Here is a 17,346-nt window from a genome sequence, read left to right as displayed (position 1 = left end):
TGAGGAGAGAGCCTCGTCTTCCCTTGGTGGGAACTGGCTGTGTATGTTATTGCTGACTGTTGAGTACATGAGATATCAGAGAGAACCTGAAGAAGGGAACAGAGCTGGAGACAGGAATAGGGTCAGGGCTAGTCACTGTCATTGGTCACTTCTGCTCTGCAAATGAGAACAAGAATAGTCGCTTAGATAGAAACAGGGAGGGAGAGGGTGGACTTCTGACTTGAAACCCTCAAGATGCAGGGCATATTGATTGGTCTCTGTCAGGTCACATGAATGTAACTGAACCAGCTGGTGCATCTCTTCCTTGCCTCATTCATTCATTAGCTCATTCATTCACTCACTTAGCTGATATTTACCCAGTGCCTACTGTGTGCTCCACCCCATGCTGGGTGCAGAGGATGTGGCAGGGATTCAATGTGTCAGTCCCCCAGGTACCTACCTTCAACTTGTGTTCCCTCTCTTTAGTCACCTTGGTGAGCAGCTTGGCTTTCTGACGAGTTAAAGCATCCACAAGGGCATCACACTGAGCAACCAGGCAGGCTTCGTAGTCCAGTCCGTTTTCCTGGCAGAGGTCGGGGGTTGGTTGGGAAGAAGCAGAGAGTTTTAGGGGGGAAGATGCTAAAATCTGGTGAGTGCTATAGACAAAGATATATTTCAGAGAAGTTCATCCTAGATTTCTCTATAATGTTGTTAAATTAGAGACAATATTTATATGAATTAAGGCAGGTACTATGAATCTCAGCACAGCCATATGGCAGAATATTCTGTAGTTATTCAAATCTTGTTCATAGGGCATTTTTAATGCCATGGGAAAATGCTCATGAGAGACTGTTAAGAAAGAAAAAAGGCAGGATACACATTGTTCACAGCATAATCTCATACATTGTGTGTGTGTGTGTGTGTGTGTGTATGTGTGTTTAAAGTAATAGAACAGGCCCGGCACGGTGGCTCACGTCTGTAATCCCAGAACTTTGGGAGGCCAAGGCGGGTGGATCACCCGAGGTCCGGAGTTTGAGACCAGCCTGACCAACATGGAGAAACCCCGTCTCCACTAAAAATACAAAATTAGCTGGGTGTGGGGGCACATGCCTGTAATCCCAGCTACTCAGGGGGCTGAGGCAGAAGAATCGCTTGAACCCGGGAGGCAGAGGTTGCGGTGAGCCAAGATCGTGCCATTGACTACAGCCTGGGCGACAGAGCGAGACTCTGTCTCAAAAAAAAAAAAAAAAAAAAAAGAATTCAAGGGCCCTCAGTCCCTCTTATTCCTCCAGATATGTTAATGCTTTATGGGGTTCTCATCTTATGAGCAGTTCCTCTACGTGTGCACATTCCCACAGGAGCACCTGTGTGTGCACGTTCTCCCCTATAGACAGACCGTGAGGCCACAGATGGTGCCTCATTGATCTTTGTATCTTGTGCTGGGCTCAGTACATGACACAGCATAAGAGTTCAGTAAACACATTTATTTAGAAAATGATGCATTTATATTTTGATGCATTGATGACATGGGCATATTCGGCCACAAAAGCACCACATACAGATGCCACATAGGACGACATGGCATGTAGAGTGCTAAATCACATCTTTCCAGCTCTCTCTAACTGGCTCTGTGTAAAAGTCCTTTCCTGTATCAGGTGTCACATGCGTGCCATTAAGTTGAGTATCTGATACTTTCAGCACCCAAGGCTATAGGGTAGGACACATAACTCTCCTAATGTCCATCACTGAGAAAATGCTCACTACAAGACTTTTCTCTTCTTCCTCCTCCTCCCCTTCTTCTTCTTCTTCTTCTTCTTCTTCTTCTTCTTCTTCTTCTTCTTCTTCTTCTTCTTCTTCTTCTTCTTCTTCTTCTTCTTCTTCTTCCTTTTTCTTCTTTTTTCTTCCTCTTCTTCTTCTTCTTCCTCTTCCTCCTCCTCCTCTTCTTCTTCTTCTCCTCCTCCCCCTCCCCTTCCTCCTCCTCCTCCTCCCCTCCTCCCCCTCCTCCCCTCCTCCCCCTCCTCCCCTCCTCCCCCTCCTCCCCCTCCTCCCCCTCCTCCCCCTCCTCCCCCTCCTCCCCCTCCTCCCCCTCCTCCCCCTCCCCTTCCTCCTCCTCCTCCTCCCCTTCCTCCTCCTCCTCCCCCTCTTCCTTCTTCTTCTTCTTCTTTTTTTTTCTTTGACACAGACTTTTGCTCTTGTTGCCCAAGCTGGAGTGCAATGGCACGATCTCAGCTCATTGCAACCTCTGCCTCCTGGGTTCAAGCGATTCTCCTGCCTCAGACTACAGAGTAGCCGGGATTACAGGCATGTGCCACCACGCCCGGCTAATTTTTGTATTTTTAGTAGAGACAGGTTTCTCCATGTTGGTGAGGCTGGTCTCAAACTCCCTACCTCAGGTGATCTGCCCACCTCGGCCTCCCAAAGTGCTGGGATTACAGGCGTGAGCCACTGCGCCTGGCCCATTTCTTCTTAATATGATGCACAACGTGCAAACTTTCCACACTGAGTATTTCTCCCTATGCCAGAGATGTGCTCACCTGGATCTGCTGCAATATGTTCTTTAGCTGAACCAGAAACTCCTTTGCTTCCTTTGCCTTATCCGAAACTCCATTTAAGGCCTGAGATAGTTGTGCCTGAAAAAGATATCACATGTTGAAAAGAAAAATTAGTCATGAAAGGCACAGAAAATTTGCACTTCATCATAAAAGCTTATGTTTATAAGAGGGGATAGGACTGATCCCGCACATCTGCTGTTCTCCTTGATGAAAGGACCACCACTGATCCATGATCTCTACAACATTTGTTTATTTTTCCAACAGTGGTAGATTGGCCTACACTCTCCTTTCTCATCTCCAAAGCTGGATAGAGGTAAGGAGCACTCAACTAATGGGTTGAAGCAAACAGGTCTGCCCCTGATGTTTGCAGAGCCCAAGACAAGAAGATAAATAGAGTCCTTGGCTTGGCCTGGCCCCCTCTATCCATCATCAGTACACGCTTATATGGACATTCCAGACCCCAGGTCAAGTTCCGTCCACCCCATCCCTACACAGTCATCTCCTGGCCTGGGGTGCAAACCCTGGGGCCTGGTCTGCCCTGAGGGATGGACAGGAAGGGGGCTGTGGGTCCTGGAACTGGACTAGGTGTATGGACTGGTAATCCTAGGGCATCCTCTAAAGGGACACACAGGCTAGTACCCTTAGCCCTGGGGACTCCTCACCCTGCAGAGAGGGATGTGGCCAGCAGAGGCTTCTGAAGCACAAGGATCCATTGCTGTGGCCCAAGGGTGAAACTGCAAGCTGAGCTTAACTCTATGGCTTTTGGCACCAGGCTTCTTTGTAATGAACCACGTACACACACAATTGAATTTGTCTTTAAAACCTAGCTATTGAGTAGACTGTGACCTTGATTTTTTTTTTTTTTTTTGAGACAAGGTCTCACTCTGTTGCCCAGGCTAGAGTGCAGTGGCTCAATCATGACTCACTGCAGCCTCAACTTCTCAGGCTCAAGTGATCCTCCCGAATCAGCCTCCAGCTAATTATTGCATTTTTTAGTAGAGATGGTGTCTCGGAGGCTGTGTTGCCCAGGCTGGTCTCAAATTCCTGGCCTCAAGTGATCCTCCCACCTTGGCCTCCCAAATTGCTGGGATTACAGGTGTGAGCCATCACGCCTGTCCGGACTGTGACCTTGACTTTTAACATGACTTTCATTTTCCACATTAAAAAGCTGAGGATAGAACAAAGCAGAGTCAGAAGGTCCAGGGTCTCCTTCTCCCCCAAGTCCCCTCCCAGGTCTCTGCTCAGACGTCACTGTGTCAGTGAGGACTTTCCTCACGACCTTGTGCAATAGCCCCCTCACCTTCCCCTGGCTTTTTCTTCCTCCTAACAGTCATCACCACCCAACCTAGAAAACTTGTTTGCTGTCCATCTTCATGTCCTAGAATGAAGGACAAGGGCTTTTCTGGGTGGCTCACAGCTTATCCTGGCACTGGAAGAGGAGCCTGCACGTGGTGGCATTCAATAAATATTTGTTGAATGCATGAATCAGTGAATGGGATTCTTTAGACCACACAAACGGCTGTCAAAGTGTGGTTCTAGACCAGCAACATCAGCATCACTGGGCGATTTGTTGAAGTGCACCGTCTCTGGCTGCACCCCAGATCTGCTGATCAGAGGTGGTGGGTGAAGCCCTGGAGTCTGCGGTTTACCAAGCCCTCCAGGGGGTTCTGATGCAGTTTGAGATCCCCTGGACTGTGCAAGTGCAGCCTCCGCTGAAAACCTATGGGGAAGATGGCAAAGGAAGCCCACAAAAAGACACAGGGGGTAGGTGGAAAGACAAGGAAGGGGGCCCGGTCCCCAGGAGCACCGGCACGCAAGGAGAGGTCAAGGTCTAGGCTGTCTGCTCAGAGAGCAGGAGCCTCAGGCTGAGGATCGGCGGAGGTGCAGCTCCTCGAAGAAGCTTTTTCCTACACCATGAGCCTCACCACCCCCAGCCCCACCTCAGTGGGTTTAGGCTCTCCCCTCCATAGCTGGCCCACAGTGTACCACCATCTGTTGCCAGCACCTAGGCAGTGAAACATCCCATAGAATGTACAGTGATGGCAGAAGCGTCCCAGGTCTGCTCTGTCCCTGATGGTAGCCACTAGCTGCCTGTGGGTACTGAGCACTTGAAGTAGCTAATGTGACTGAGGAGCTGGACTTTTCATATTATTTAGGGTAAGTTGCAACTGCCATGTGTGATTAGCCAGTGGCTAGTCCTGGAGAGCACAGGTTTGACACCCATCTGATAACCTACAGGTCACATTTGGCAGGCTTCCAGATTAACCACCTGGGAAAGGCCTCGTGATTCATGGCTTACATCCTGTCTCTGAGAAAAGGCTCTTATCCTGAGGCCTTCAAATCTTACTGTGAGTTCTTCAAACTGTTGACATACTGATTAATACATAACCTACTGACATCAAAAAGGACACTGAAGCCAGGTGGGGTAGCTCATGCCTGTAATTCCAGCTACTCAGAGGCAGAGGCAGGAGAATTGCTTGAGGCCAAGAGTTCAAGACCAGCCTGGGCGACACAGAGAGGCCTCCCTGCCGCAACCCCCAGCCCCGCTTTCCTCCCTCATCCTCACCCTCTCTCTATAAAAAATTTTTAAAAATTAGCTGGGCATGGTGGTGTGTGCTTGTAGTCCCAGCTACTCAGGAGGCTGGGTCAGGAGGATGGCTTGAGTCCAGGAGGTTGAGATTACAATGAGTTATGACTATGATACTGTGCTCCAACCTAGGTGACAGAGTGAGACTGTCTCAAAATAAAAATGACACATTTGTTTCTGAATCACAAAGTTTTACTGATCGTCTTGCACATGGAATGTTAGCCTGTATGCTGTCATCTGTAGCCAATGAACGTAACCTCTGTGTTGCAGCCATCAATGGAAAAGGAGTCTGGTAGGAGGAGCTCTCGCTTCCCCTACACTTTCTAGATAAGCCTTGCAACCTGCGACAGGCTCTGGAACATGCCCAGCTTTGTTGGTGTGTCTTCCCCAGTTGAGCCTCACACTTGGCTTCCAATGAACGTTTATCGAATTATTTCTGCCTTGACAGCCTTAATTTTGCCACATCCTTAGTGGGGTGCAGAGCCCGGGAGAACTCCACCCATCCCAGGATACTCACCCTCAAAAGGAGGCTGAAGTGTCAGCATCATTCACAGGCCCTGGAGGGTATCTTTAATGACAGGGGTTTTCAAGTTGAAGTTGATTATCAGGGACAGGGAAAGAATAGCAACCCCTCCCCAAGACACCCACCCAAAGCATGGGCCCCCTGGGGCTGTGGCTGGCCCTTCCTCTCTTGGTCAGCTCAGGCTGCAGCAACAGAACACACAGACCTGGGGCTTCAACCACAAACATGGATTTCTCAGAGTTCTGGAGGCTGGAAGTCTGAGATCCGCATGCCAGTGCGGTTGGTTCTGGGTGAGGGCCCTCTTCTGGGTTAGGTCCTCACATGGTCTCATGTTTGGATATAGTATTTTTGGCCACAACAAATCTGGTGTTGAAATTTGATCCCCAGTGTTGGAGGTGGGGCCTAGTGGGAGGTGTTTGGTCACAGGGGCAGATCCGCATGAATGTCTTGCTACCGTCCTCCACTCCTCCTTAGCGGCTTCTCACTGTATTAGTCCCCATGAGAACTGGTTGTTAAACAGAGCCTGGAAGCTCCCTCCTCTCTCTCTCGATTCCTCTCTTGCCATGTGATGCCTGCTCCCCTTTGCCTTCCACCGTGAGTGGAAACTTTCTGAGGCCCTCACCAGAAGCAGATGCTGGGGCCATGCTTCTTGTACAGCCTGCAGAACCATGAGCCCCATAAACCACCTTTCTTTATAAATGACCCAGACTCAGATATTCCTTTATAGCAATGCAAATGGACTAAGATGCATGGATTTTCCTTGGTGTGTGCACCAAGAGGAGAGAGAGAGAGACAGAGCTTGAGAGAGAGCTCAGGTGTCTCTTTCTCTTTTTTTAAGGGCATTAATTCTATCAGAGGGGGCTCTGAGCACATCTAAACCTAATTACCTCCCAAAGGCTCCACCTCCTAATATCAGCACATTGAAGATTTAGGCATCAACGTTTGAATCTGGAAGGGACACAAACATTCAGTTCATAGCACCTCCCACTCATCATACAGTCCTCAGTGGAAAGACTTTGTCTTTTGTCTCTATATTTCTATCCCACTGTGCTGCACAAAGTAGGAGCTCAAAGAATGCTCCCTGGCTGAATAAAAAGCAAAACAATTGCTTGACTAGAGGTGCACGCAAAGAGTGGGCTAGATCCCTGCAGATTCATCACTGCAGCTAGCACCTTCCTGGAGGAACTCAGCAAGCTTGCTTCTGCCTGAGAGGCAGGGTAGTTAGGGTCACACACCATCTGCCCAGTACCAGGGGCCAGAACTGCTCTGCCCCAGCCAGCGCCAGCCTTCCAGGAGCCCAGCCCTCCCCAGAGCCTGCTGACCTGCTTCCTGCTTGGCAAGAAGACCAAGGAGCTTGGCAAGGAGCCCAAAAACAGAGTGGTTTTGAAGGAGACCCGTGACCGCAGGCTAATGCCTGGCCGAAAGGGGGACAGTCTCACAGTTCAGCAGACACTGCTTCCAGGTCCATCAGACTTGCCATCTAATTTTTCCCTCCACTGCTTTTTGATGCCCCCTTGGTGAGGTCACCTCAGTGCAAGCCACATTGGGGCCTGCTGTGTGCTCAGCCATGTGAGGGCCCTGTGCCCTGGTCTGCAGCCATGGAAGAGCCAAAGTGGGCAGTGTGAGGGCTAGCTGCTGTCGAGGGATGTCCTCATAAGCACACACTGGTCCTTTTCTTCAACCCAGTCCTTTGTGTGTGAATGACCACAAGTCGTTTCTCCTCACTCAGGGAATAGCATTGTGGAAATCTCACCTGATAACTGTAGTGGAAAAGGAGCAAAGGTTTTTGGAGTGAAAGAACAAATGATTTATTTTTTTTAAGAGATGGAGGTCTGGAGCAGTGGCTCATGCCTGTAATCCCAGGACTTTGGGAGGCCGGGGTGGGAGGATTGCTTGAACCCAGGAGTTTGAGACCAGCCTGGGCAACATATGAGTACAACCAGACTGGGTAATATAGTGAGATGTCATCTCTACAAAAATTTAAAAATTAGCCAGGTGTGGTGGCGTGTGCCTCTAGTCTCAGCTAGTCTCATCTTCAGAGAGTGAGAGGCCAGGCAAGGTGACTCAGGCCTGTAATCCCAGTGCTTCAGGAGGCTGAGGCAGGAGGATCACTCGAGCCCAGGGTGAGACCCTGTATCAAAGACAGAGAGAGAGAGAGAGAGACAGGGAGAGGGAAAAGTGAGAGAGAGAGAGAGAGAGAGAGACAGATGGAGATCTGGAGAGCTTTCTCTGCCACCCAGGCTGTAGTGCAGTGGCACAATCGTAGCTCACTGCAGCCTCAAAAACCTGGCCTCAAGTGATCCTCCTGCCTCAGCCTCCTGAAGCACTGGGATTACAGGCCTGAGTCACCTTGCCTGGCCTCTCACTCTCTGAAGATGGGTGGCCCAGGAAAGCTGCATTAGCTCCCTGCCGTGCTGCCCCACTGCACCCTGGCGATCTCTGCCCTGAGCAGAGTTGGAGTGCCACATGGTAGGCAGCATAGTACCCGACACGTAGAATGTGCTCCGTAAATATTTGTGTCAGTGAATTGATTTTGCTCTAGATTTTTGTCTGACTAGCTCCCCAAGATATTCAAGTCTCAATCCTCTCCCACACCGGGCATAATTAAAATGGCCATGTGGTCACTCTGAACCCACTGTTTCTAGGGCGTGGAGCCCCACATGGTCCCGGCACCAGCAGTCTGACCCTACTCTGGGGACTGACCCGCTTTTCATGACTTCTGGGTGTTAACTATTTCTAGGTTAACTGCCGCCACTGACCTGGTTCACATTTAGTCACACTGGATGGGGCTTCTGATGCCCCGCGCTCCTGATGCCCTGTCTCTATTGCACACCAGAGGGTTCCTCTGCCCTGCTCTCCCCCTTTACTGAGCAACCTGCCAACAGCTAGGGAAGACCCCCACCCACCATCTCAACACCCCTTGCTCAGTCTGCGGAGAGCGGCTTTGTTTTCTAGTCTTCTCTCAATGGCCAGGCCTAGGCTCCAAGAGCCCAGTAACCAGAATAAAGATAACTTCCAGGCTGGGCGCAGTGGCTCATGCCTGTAAACCCAGCACTTTGGGAGGCCCAGGTGGGAGGATCACTTGAGCCCAGGAGTTCTAGACCAGCCTAAGCAACACAGCAAGACCCCTGTCTCTACAAAAAATACAAAAATTAGCTGAGTGTCGTGGCACACACCTGTAGTCCCAGCTATTCAGGAGGCTGAGGTGGAAGGATTGCTTGAGCCCAGAAGTTTGAGGCTGCACTGAGCTTTGATTGTACCACTGCGCTCCAGCCTGGGTGACAGAGTGAAACCTTGTCTCTTAAAAAAAAATGATGATGAATAAATGTAACTTCCCTAGCATCCGGCCTAAACTGAGGCTCAGAAACATGGTGAGGAGCCTTGATCACCCTGCGATTGAGGCAGATGCAGCAACAGACCTGGAGACTGGAAACAAGGTGTGACCCACGGAGTCACTGGAGGTGACTCACAGGGATGGGAGAGGGAGGAGGTGAGCATGTGGAGACCCTGGAAGTGGGGAAAGAATAGGACAAAGGAGGGTCCTGAGAGGGAGACTTGGGCAGACCCCTCTCCCATGAAATAGTGGCAGCCAGACCTCCTGGATTCCCCAACCCCACCGGCTTCCCTGCTCCCAGTCCACTCCCAGGATCCAGTCTCCCGCCCTGAGGATCCAGGCCACAGAGACTTTGCTCCATGCAGCCTGAAGGATTGACGGTAAGGGCACAGAGGAGAGGGCACGCCCCTGGGTAGAAGTCCACTTAGGGAGGAGCCAGCTCAGCATTGGCTACAAAGGGAGCAATGCTGGGTGGCAGCCCCTGGTATGTTAGGCCGGGGGCCACAGGCTGAAGGGGACCCCCCAGAAACAGAAGGGGTCATTGGCAGAAGAACTAGGAGCCAGGGGTTGATCTGGGCAGCCTTTCTCTGCAGTGGCTGTGACCCAGAGTTGGGGGGAGGTCCCCTGAGGCAAAGCAGCTCAGAAGATCAGCTCCTGTCCCTGCAGCTCCCTGTGTTTGTGTCACTAAGCCAGTAAGGAGGAGAGCTGGGATTGGAATGGGGCTCTCCAGGTGCTCATCCAGTGTTCTGTTCAGTGCATCAAGCCACATCCAATTCTCAGAACCCCTACATGGAGCCTGCTGCCACGACTCTGTCAATACAGACTAGATCTCTTTGAAGGTGCCACCACTGCCTTCATCTAGGGCTGTTGCAAAAGAAGAGAACTCTCTTGGAGGATCTGCCTTTCCCTGAATCCCCAGGCTTACTCTGTCATGGGGTCCTATGGGACTTTGGTTTCTTATCGCTGCTGTGACAAGTTGCCATAAACTTCATGGCCTAAATCAACACAAATTTATCATCTTATGGTCCTAGAGGTCAGAAGTTCAAAATGTGTCTTACAAGCCTAAAATCAAGGTATGGGCAGGGCTGGTTCCTTCTGGAGGCTCTAAGGGAGAATCCTCTTCGGTGCCTTTTCTGGCTTCTAGAGGTCACCCACATTCCTTGGCTTGTGGCCCCTTCCTGGCATTGTTCAACCTCATGTGCTATGGTCTGAATGCTTGCGTCTCCCCCAAATTCATATGTTGAATCCTAACCCCAGGAGAGGTGGTATCAGGCAGTGGGGACTTTGGGAGGTGGTGAGGTCATGAGGGTGGAGCCCCCATGAAGGGGATTAGAACCCTTATAAAACAGGCCCCAGAGTGAGGACACAGTGAGAAGGTGCCATCTATGAATCAAGAAAATGTCCTGCCAGGCACCAAATCTGCTAGGCACTGATCCTGGACTTCCTAGCCTCCAGAACTGTAGGAAGTACAGTTATCAACCCCTGTGTCTATGGTATTTTGTTACAGCATCCTGAAGACTAAGACATCTTGCTTCCATCCTCATCTCCTGTGACTAACTCTGATCCTCCTGTCTCCCTCTTACAAGGACATTTGTGGTGACATTGGACCCACAATGATTGTGAGGTTAAAGCAGGACAATCTCCCCATCTCAAGATGCTTAACTTCATCACATTTATCACATTTGCAAAGCCCTTTCGCTATGTAAGGTAACATTCACGGGTTCCAAGAATAAAGATATGGACATTGTCCTTGGAGGCCATCATTGAGCCTGCTATGACTGGCAATTAAATTTATCATTTTTAAAAACCTCATCTCACATGTGGTCACAGAACTGTTCAATGTCTGCTGCTCAGAGGACTGTGCACTCAATGAAGTCATGTCGGATTTATCCAGTGTCGCATCCCCAGCTCAGAGCCTGGAGGCTAGTACACAGGACCCACTATAAATGGTGCCTGATTGAGAGTTTGTTTCTACCTGGATCGTCAGCTTTGTACCGGGCCCATGAGGCAGTTCTCAGGACAAGATCCATCACAGAACCAATATCCACCAGACACAGATCCACCCGCTGAGGCCAGAAAAGTGGATCTTGTGGAGAACAATGTCATTTTTGTGCCACAGGGCAAAGCTCTGACTGCCTGAACCCAGTCACAACCTGGACTTGACAGCCTCTCCTCTCCTGTGGTGGGACATGATCAACAGCAACTGGTGACTTCCCATTAATAGCAATAACAATAACAATTGACAACTTACTAAGTGCTGAGGTCTTTACATGCCAAATTTAGTTGATTCCTCATAACCTAACAAGGAGGTGCCATATTAACACCATTTTACAGAAGAGGGCATAGGCTCAGAGAGGGGAAGTAATTTGCCCAAAGTCACACAGCTAGTAAGTAGTGTAGCCAGGACTCAAACCCAGATTTTTCTGAATCCAAAGCCGATGCTCTTTGCACTCCATTGCACTGCCCTTTGGATATTCAACCAACATGGAAGGAGGACAAAACCTAATTTCCCATTAAAATCCCTCAGAGGCAGGGCTGCTGGGCTGAGACCACCCACCATCTTCCAGCTGCATCTTTATTCTCCAGGGGACACCTGCCCCTGGCATACTGTGTGCTTGGGCAGGGTTGCCTGTCTGCCAATGATGGTTTCGTCAGACCCAAGCTCCACTCTCCAGCTCATTAGGATTTCAAATGTGCAGCTGTGTTGGAAGCCTCCACAGCCACTTTGCGAATGTTGATAAAGCAACGTTGCCATCAGTCTGGGCTTTGTCCCAGCACTGCAGGGAACACATGTGGGAGGATAAGACACTGACCACCACCTCCTCCTGCTCCTGTCCCACACAGAGCAAGGTGTTTGGGGGAGGCAGAAGCAACCAAGACTGCCTTGAATAGCAATATGGCGCCATGTAACACGGGTCCCAATGTGATGGTGGGGTGGAAGGGATTATGTGGATACAGTCATAGATCATGCTCTCACAAAGATGTCTCTGTGAGAGTGGGACAGCGTAGGAAGCAAAAATGGATTGGCAGGGCAGGGAAGTGCAGTCAGCTCTCCTCTGGGAGAGAACAGGAAAGAATAGGACTTGCTTTTCTCTAGGAAGGGAGATCCCATAGATTCACTCCTGTCACTTCCCATCAGCCAAGCTTTCATCTTAGGCCTCTGGAGTGCTGAGCTACTTTCTTGTTCCCACAGCCTAACCAAGCATCTGCCTGCCTGGGTCTCTCTCCAGAAGCACTACAGCAGCTCCTTTGTGCCTGAGGTGGATCAGAGAGCGCTTGCCCGCTGTCCCTCTGGCTACCCAGCCACTTGGCTTCCTTCTGCCTGCCTTTCTTACCCGGCCTCCTGCAGTTTGATGCCCCACTTGGGAGACAGTAGAGACGGGGTGTGTGTTAAAACAGGAATCAAAGCTTCACTGAGAGTTTCACACCATCAGTGTGCACAAAAGAGGTTGTGAAATGGACCACAGGGGATTTCTCTCACCTTTTTATCTGCCCCTCAGTGCTAAGGTATTGTTGTTTTTTTTTTAACCTGTGGCTGATAATAATGCCTAATAAGTTAAAAATGCCCTCATCTGTTGACAGAACAGTAGAAATAAATGAAAAATGTAAAGGACTCATTTTTTTAAAAATTAAAAGGTAGAGGCTCCTGGGTAATCAGAGAAATTGACTTCTAAGCACCTCCTGAGAGAGGCACGGATACCACTGAGGTACACTCCTCCGCTGGGCAGGTGACCTCCTTCTCCTTTTATCCTGAAATCCTACGCCCCACTTGGGGAGCCTGGGGCCAATGGAGGCAGGTCTTTTCCCTGCATCTTCTTTCTTCCCCCTTGTTGCTTAAATGTGGCTATTTTCCTTCCTCTTCTTAAACTCTGTCTTCCCAGGTGAAATATAAAGAGGGATCCAACAACTAACACAGCTATGACTTCACACCATTGCTTGGGAAGTTTTCAGCTTTCTGTTTTTAGACTTAGATTGATCTCCTGGTCGAGATCCATATGCTTGTGAGATGGGCATCCTCATTAGCCTTGCTGATGAGGCAGCCGTGGATGTCATGGGATGTGAGGGTAAAGCAGTCCCCTTCCTCTAGCAGGATGATGAAAGCTGCCCAGACAGCCTGAGAAGCACCTTCCCATCATCCAAGCTTTCATCTTAGGCCTCTGGGGTGCTGGGCTGGGGAAGGCTGCCTGGCATTTTCACACGATTGGAGATACTGCTCAATGCAAGCCTGTACCCTGGACCAGCCTCAGGGGAAGGGCGATGGACTGAATTGTGTCCCCCAAAATTTAGACATTGAAGTCCTAACCCCCAGCACCTTAGAATGTGACTGTACTTGAAGAGGTGATTCAGTTAGAATGAGGTCATTAGGGTGGGCCCTAATCCAACAGGACTGGTGTCCTTATGAAGAGGGGAGATTTGGACATAGAGACAGACAGGTGCTAGGGAAAACACCACGTGAAGATTGGAGTTATGCTGCCAAAGATCTACGAGGAGCTAGGAGAGAGGCCAGGGCAGGTCCTTCCCAGAGCCTTCAGGGGCAGCATAGCCCTGCCGACACCTTGATTTCAGTCTTCTGGCTTCCAGAACTGTGAGACGATATATTTCTGTTGTTCTAAACCACCCAGTTTGTGGTACTTTGTTCTGGCAACCCTAGCAAATGAATACAGAGGGACTAAAAGGAGGTCCACAGATGTGCTGCTGAAACCAGGAATCCAGGGCAGGCCCTATCTGTCCTGTTCCGACTAGAGATGTGCTCCTCCTTCAGGAAGAAATCCTGCTTTTGCCAGAATGTACTCTTGTCTCTCCTTCTGGCCCTTTGGGCTCAAGGTTTCCACTGCTGTGATTCATGCAGAACAAACAGGGAGCGCCTCAGCCTGGCTGTCAAGCCCTTCATCCATTCACTGATGTATTCATTCAACAAGCGTCTGCCGGCCGCCTATCAGGAGAGAGGTGAGTTCTGTTCATGGGGAACATCCCCTTCTTTTCCCCTGGGATAATCTGCAACCCAAGCACCTATCTTCCAGAAGACCCACCTCCTTCTCTTCTCCCCTAGTTATGAGCCCTTGTCCCGGCTGTCACCGCCGTTTATCACACTCATCTCAGCTCAAATTCTAGCTCAGCTTGCCCATGTCCAGCTCAAATCCTCCTTTTCCATGAAGTCTTCCCCCCAGACTCCATGAACTTGTGTGGTCCGTCTTCTCTGTTCTGCCATCACCTCTCGCATACCTCCGACTGTGGCACTCGCCACCATCTGTCTGAGATCTTAGTTACTTATCTACTTGACTGTGTCCCTCACTAGAGCAGGACTTCCAGAGTGAGCTGTTCAATCATCTTTGTGTCCCTAGTACAGAGCCTGTGCAGAACGGGCACTCAATAGTGTCTTCTGAATTCACGGATTTCGTGCCGTGTGCTCTGGGGAGATGCAAAAGGGCAGGACGCGTCTGGGCTCCCCTAGGCAAAGGTCCCAGTGCTGCAGCCCAAGGCATCCTCTATGTCTCCTACTAGGGATCCCAATTCTCACTCTCGATGTGGCCTCCCCTCGCTGCCTGTTCATCCCAGCTCACTCCCTGGTCCTGCACTGGAGGCCGGAACACAGACTTCCTGGGGGTCCCGCCGTGATGGGAGCTCCTGGGTTCCACTTGTTTGGGCTGTTTTAGGTTCTTCCCCACTTCAGATGAGGAAAACAAGAGCCATTCTCCCTTCTGACTTTCCTTCCTTTTCTTTTCTCAGATCCCTCCAGTGTAGGAGGGTGGGAGGGAGAGCTGGTCCAGGGGTGAGGGGAGACTCCTTTCTCACAGGGAGTTTTCAGATAAACGCTCTGGGAATCCTGAGAAGGGTGGAAGGTATGGGAATGGATGCCGTGGAGTACAGGCTGGCTGGCCAGACAACACACATTCCCCATTGAGCCAGCAACTCGGATTTAGGAGCTAGCAGATGGTGACCGAGGTGCCCCGCTCTCTGGAAGTCCAGGCACCAGCTCAGCTCCACACTCGCCTAGGCCCTGCGAGCAGAATAAGCTGACCCTCCCCGACCTGCCGGCCACTCATTCAGGAGCACTGCTGGGTGTTTACCCAGCAACCCTAAGAGCTGGGCTTCAGGGTTGGGCCCTGAATTCAAACCCTAATTTTAAGTGACTTAGTTTCTTGCCCTCTGTGAGACTTCGTGTCCTCGCGTGTGAATTGGGATAATGATACCCACCCCAAAGGCCTGCCTCAAGGTTTAATGACGGTGTGCACGGAAGGCCCTGGGTTCAGGGACTGGCACACTATCACGGTGGTTCTGGGTAGAATGAGAACCCCAGAGACAGCTTCCCCGACAGCTGCAGGGACCATTGTTTTCCTGCCGTTGACCTTCCATTATCCTCTATAACAGTATCCCAATTTTGCTTTGAGAGGTTGCCTTTTCTCCACTGAGTACAGCCTGGTAGGGCTGGAATTAGGACTCCAGTACCACTGCCTTCACCCTGACAAGGGGTAGGCACATGCCTGTGTGAACCCTGAGAGAGCCAGCCCTCCGAGATGGATCCTGAGGGGATATCCGGGTCTGAATTCTGAGTGGCGCTGAAAGCCATTTGCCTATTGCAGGTTCCCTACATGCCCTGTGCAAGCCGAACAGTAGCTCAATGTTGGGGCCTTCTTAGCTGTCTGTTTCTGCTCACACTGCCAGAATCAACTGCTGCTGAAGTCCTCATTCTGCCACCTGAACCTGACCAATGAAATGTGACCTGTGGTCAACTTTAACATCAACAAATCAGAACTGAACCAGCTTGCATCCCTCAGATGCAATGGGAACTGGAATTAGAATCTAAGCAGAAACTTTTTCTATGCAAGATAACCCTTCTCTTTGTTCTGGCAGACACACCTTTGTTTTATACTGAAGGCTGAGTCTCTCCGGTTGGCAAACTGCTGGTTGGAATAAAGTCTCTTTTTAAAAACATTCCTTTTCAGTGGATTTGTTAACACCCTATTCTAGGCCAGCAGGATGATAACTCCTTGGAATTCAAAATTGAACAAACAGACAAAGAGACCTGGAAAGATGGGTGTTTGTTCCATAGTTCCCTGAGCAGACCCCTGCTATTAGAGTATTCCTGTGCATGCTGCTTCTTCACACTTGGGGAAGCCTTGGGAGCCAGAATGCCTGGGTTTGAATCCCAGCTCACTGACTCTGTGACATTAGGTGAGTCGCTTACTCTCCCTGCCCCCATTTTCCTCAAATGCAAAAGGCAGGTAATAGCAGTAAGTACCTAACAGAGCTATCGTGAGGATGAGGTGAGTTAATAAATGTAAAATGCACCTGGCACATACTCAATGCTATCTACGTGCTCCCTGTTGTTACAGTTTCAAACCTGGCTCTCAAAGTTCCTATTGATTCTATGAGTACTTAAGAAAAGAGCAGTATTTTTTGCTTTTTGTTGGGAGGGAGGGATGGGGGTCTCACTTTGTTGTCCAGTCTGGAGTGCAGTGGTGCCATCATGAAGCACTGCAGCCTTAAACACCTGGGCTCAAGTGATCCTCCACGCCTCAGCCTCCCAAGTAGCTAGGATGTTGGGCACGTGCCACCACGCCCAAGTAATTTTTATATTTTATTATTTTTACTTTTTGTAGAGATGAGGTTTTGCTGTGTTGCCCAGGTAGGTCTCAAATTCCTGGCCTCAAGTGATCCTCTTGCCTCAACCTCCCAAAGCGTTGAGATTACAGGTGTGAGCCACTCTGCCTGGCCTGTTTTTCGGATAAATTCCTTTTGATTCAAGTTAGCTTGCAGCAAAGGACTCTAGCTGATTTAGTGGTTAGGATGCCCAACAAACGCAAAGACAGCTATGCTATAATTAGTGATTCATGCTGAGCCTTGGTATAGTCCATGCTTGTGGAGATGGTGATGATGAGAGGTCTCTTCTTTATCCCTTCCACAACTCAGCTTCAGACTCTGACTCCCAAAATCCTGACTGCTTAGGAGTTCCCCATGAGCTCCTGCCCTGAGGCTTGCAGGGAGGAGCAGCCTAGCTCATTAACAGTGAATTTTAAGTTGCCAGGATTGATACGTCAGAGCCACCAACCAAATTTTCTTAGCTAGAACTTAATGCTGCAGTCAAAATAAAAGAGGCAGGGCTGATGGGCAGTACTGCCAGAAACTGACTTCCGGTCATTAGCTATATCTGCAGGCACATGGGGTCTTCTTCCTCTGACAAGGCGGTCAGTGAGTGCCAAATGACCTTCGAAAGCTCACGTGTACAGGAGCCAGCCCCAGAGTAATTGGGAAATCCATGCCTCCCCTTGGACCTGGGCTTGTCAGTTCCTGCTGAAGTGGGCAGGCAGAGGTAGAGCTGGAACCCACCCTCAAGACGCAAGCCACCTTCACACGACCTGCCAAGCTGCTG

The 17,346-nt window shown here is 50.1% G+C and overlaps 1 protein-coding gene across 7 annotated transcripts in view; it reads right to left on the bottom strand.

The window, feature by feature from the left end:
- Nucleotides 1-17,346, bottom strand: part of TRIM67 (tripartite motif containing 67) — a 63,620-nt gene that overhangs the window by 21,443 nt on the left and 24,831 nt on the right. For 6 of the 7 annotated variants that reach the window (XM_055234210.2, XM_055234211.2, XM_055234212.2 and 3 more), the window contains 2 exons: nucleotides 2,514-2,609; nucleotides 440-562 (listed from right to left, as the gene is read on the bottom strand). The exons of the other annotated variant lie outside the window; for it this stretch is intronic. In XM_055234210.2, the coding sequence (XP_055090185.1) occupies nucleotides 440-562; nucleotides 2,514-2,609 (219 nt within the window). The remainder of the gene's footprint in view (nucleotides 1-439; nucleotides 563-2,513; nucleotides 2,610-17,346) is intronic. 7 annotated transcript variants of the gene reach the window in all.

The sequence above is a fragment of the Symphalangus syndactylus genome, chromosome 19, assembly GCF_028878055.3.
Source record: "Symphalangus syndactylus isolate Jambi chromosome 19, NHGRI_mSymSyn1-v2.1_pri, whole genome shotgun sequence".
Lineage (NCBI taxonomy): Eukaryota > Metazoa > Chordata > Mammalia > Primates > Hylobatidae > Symphalangus > Symphalangus syndactylus.
The sequence above is the reverse complement of the archived record's forward strand: the minus strand, read 5'-3'. Positions and strand labels throughout refer to the sequence as shown.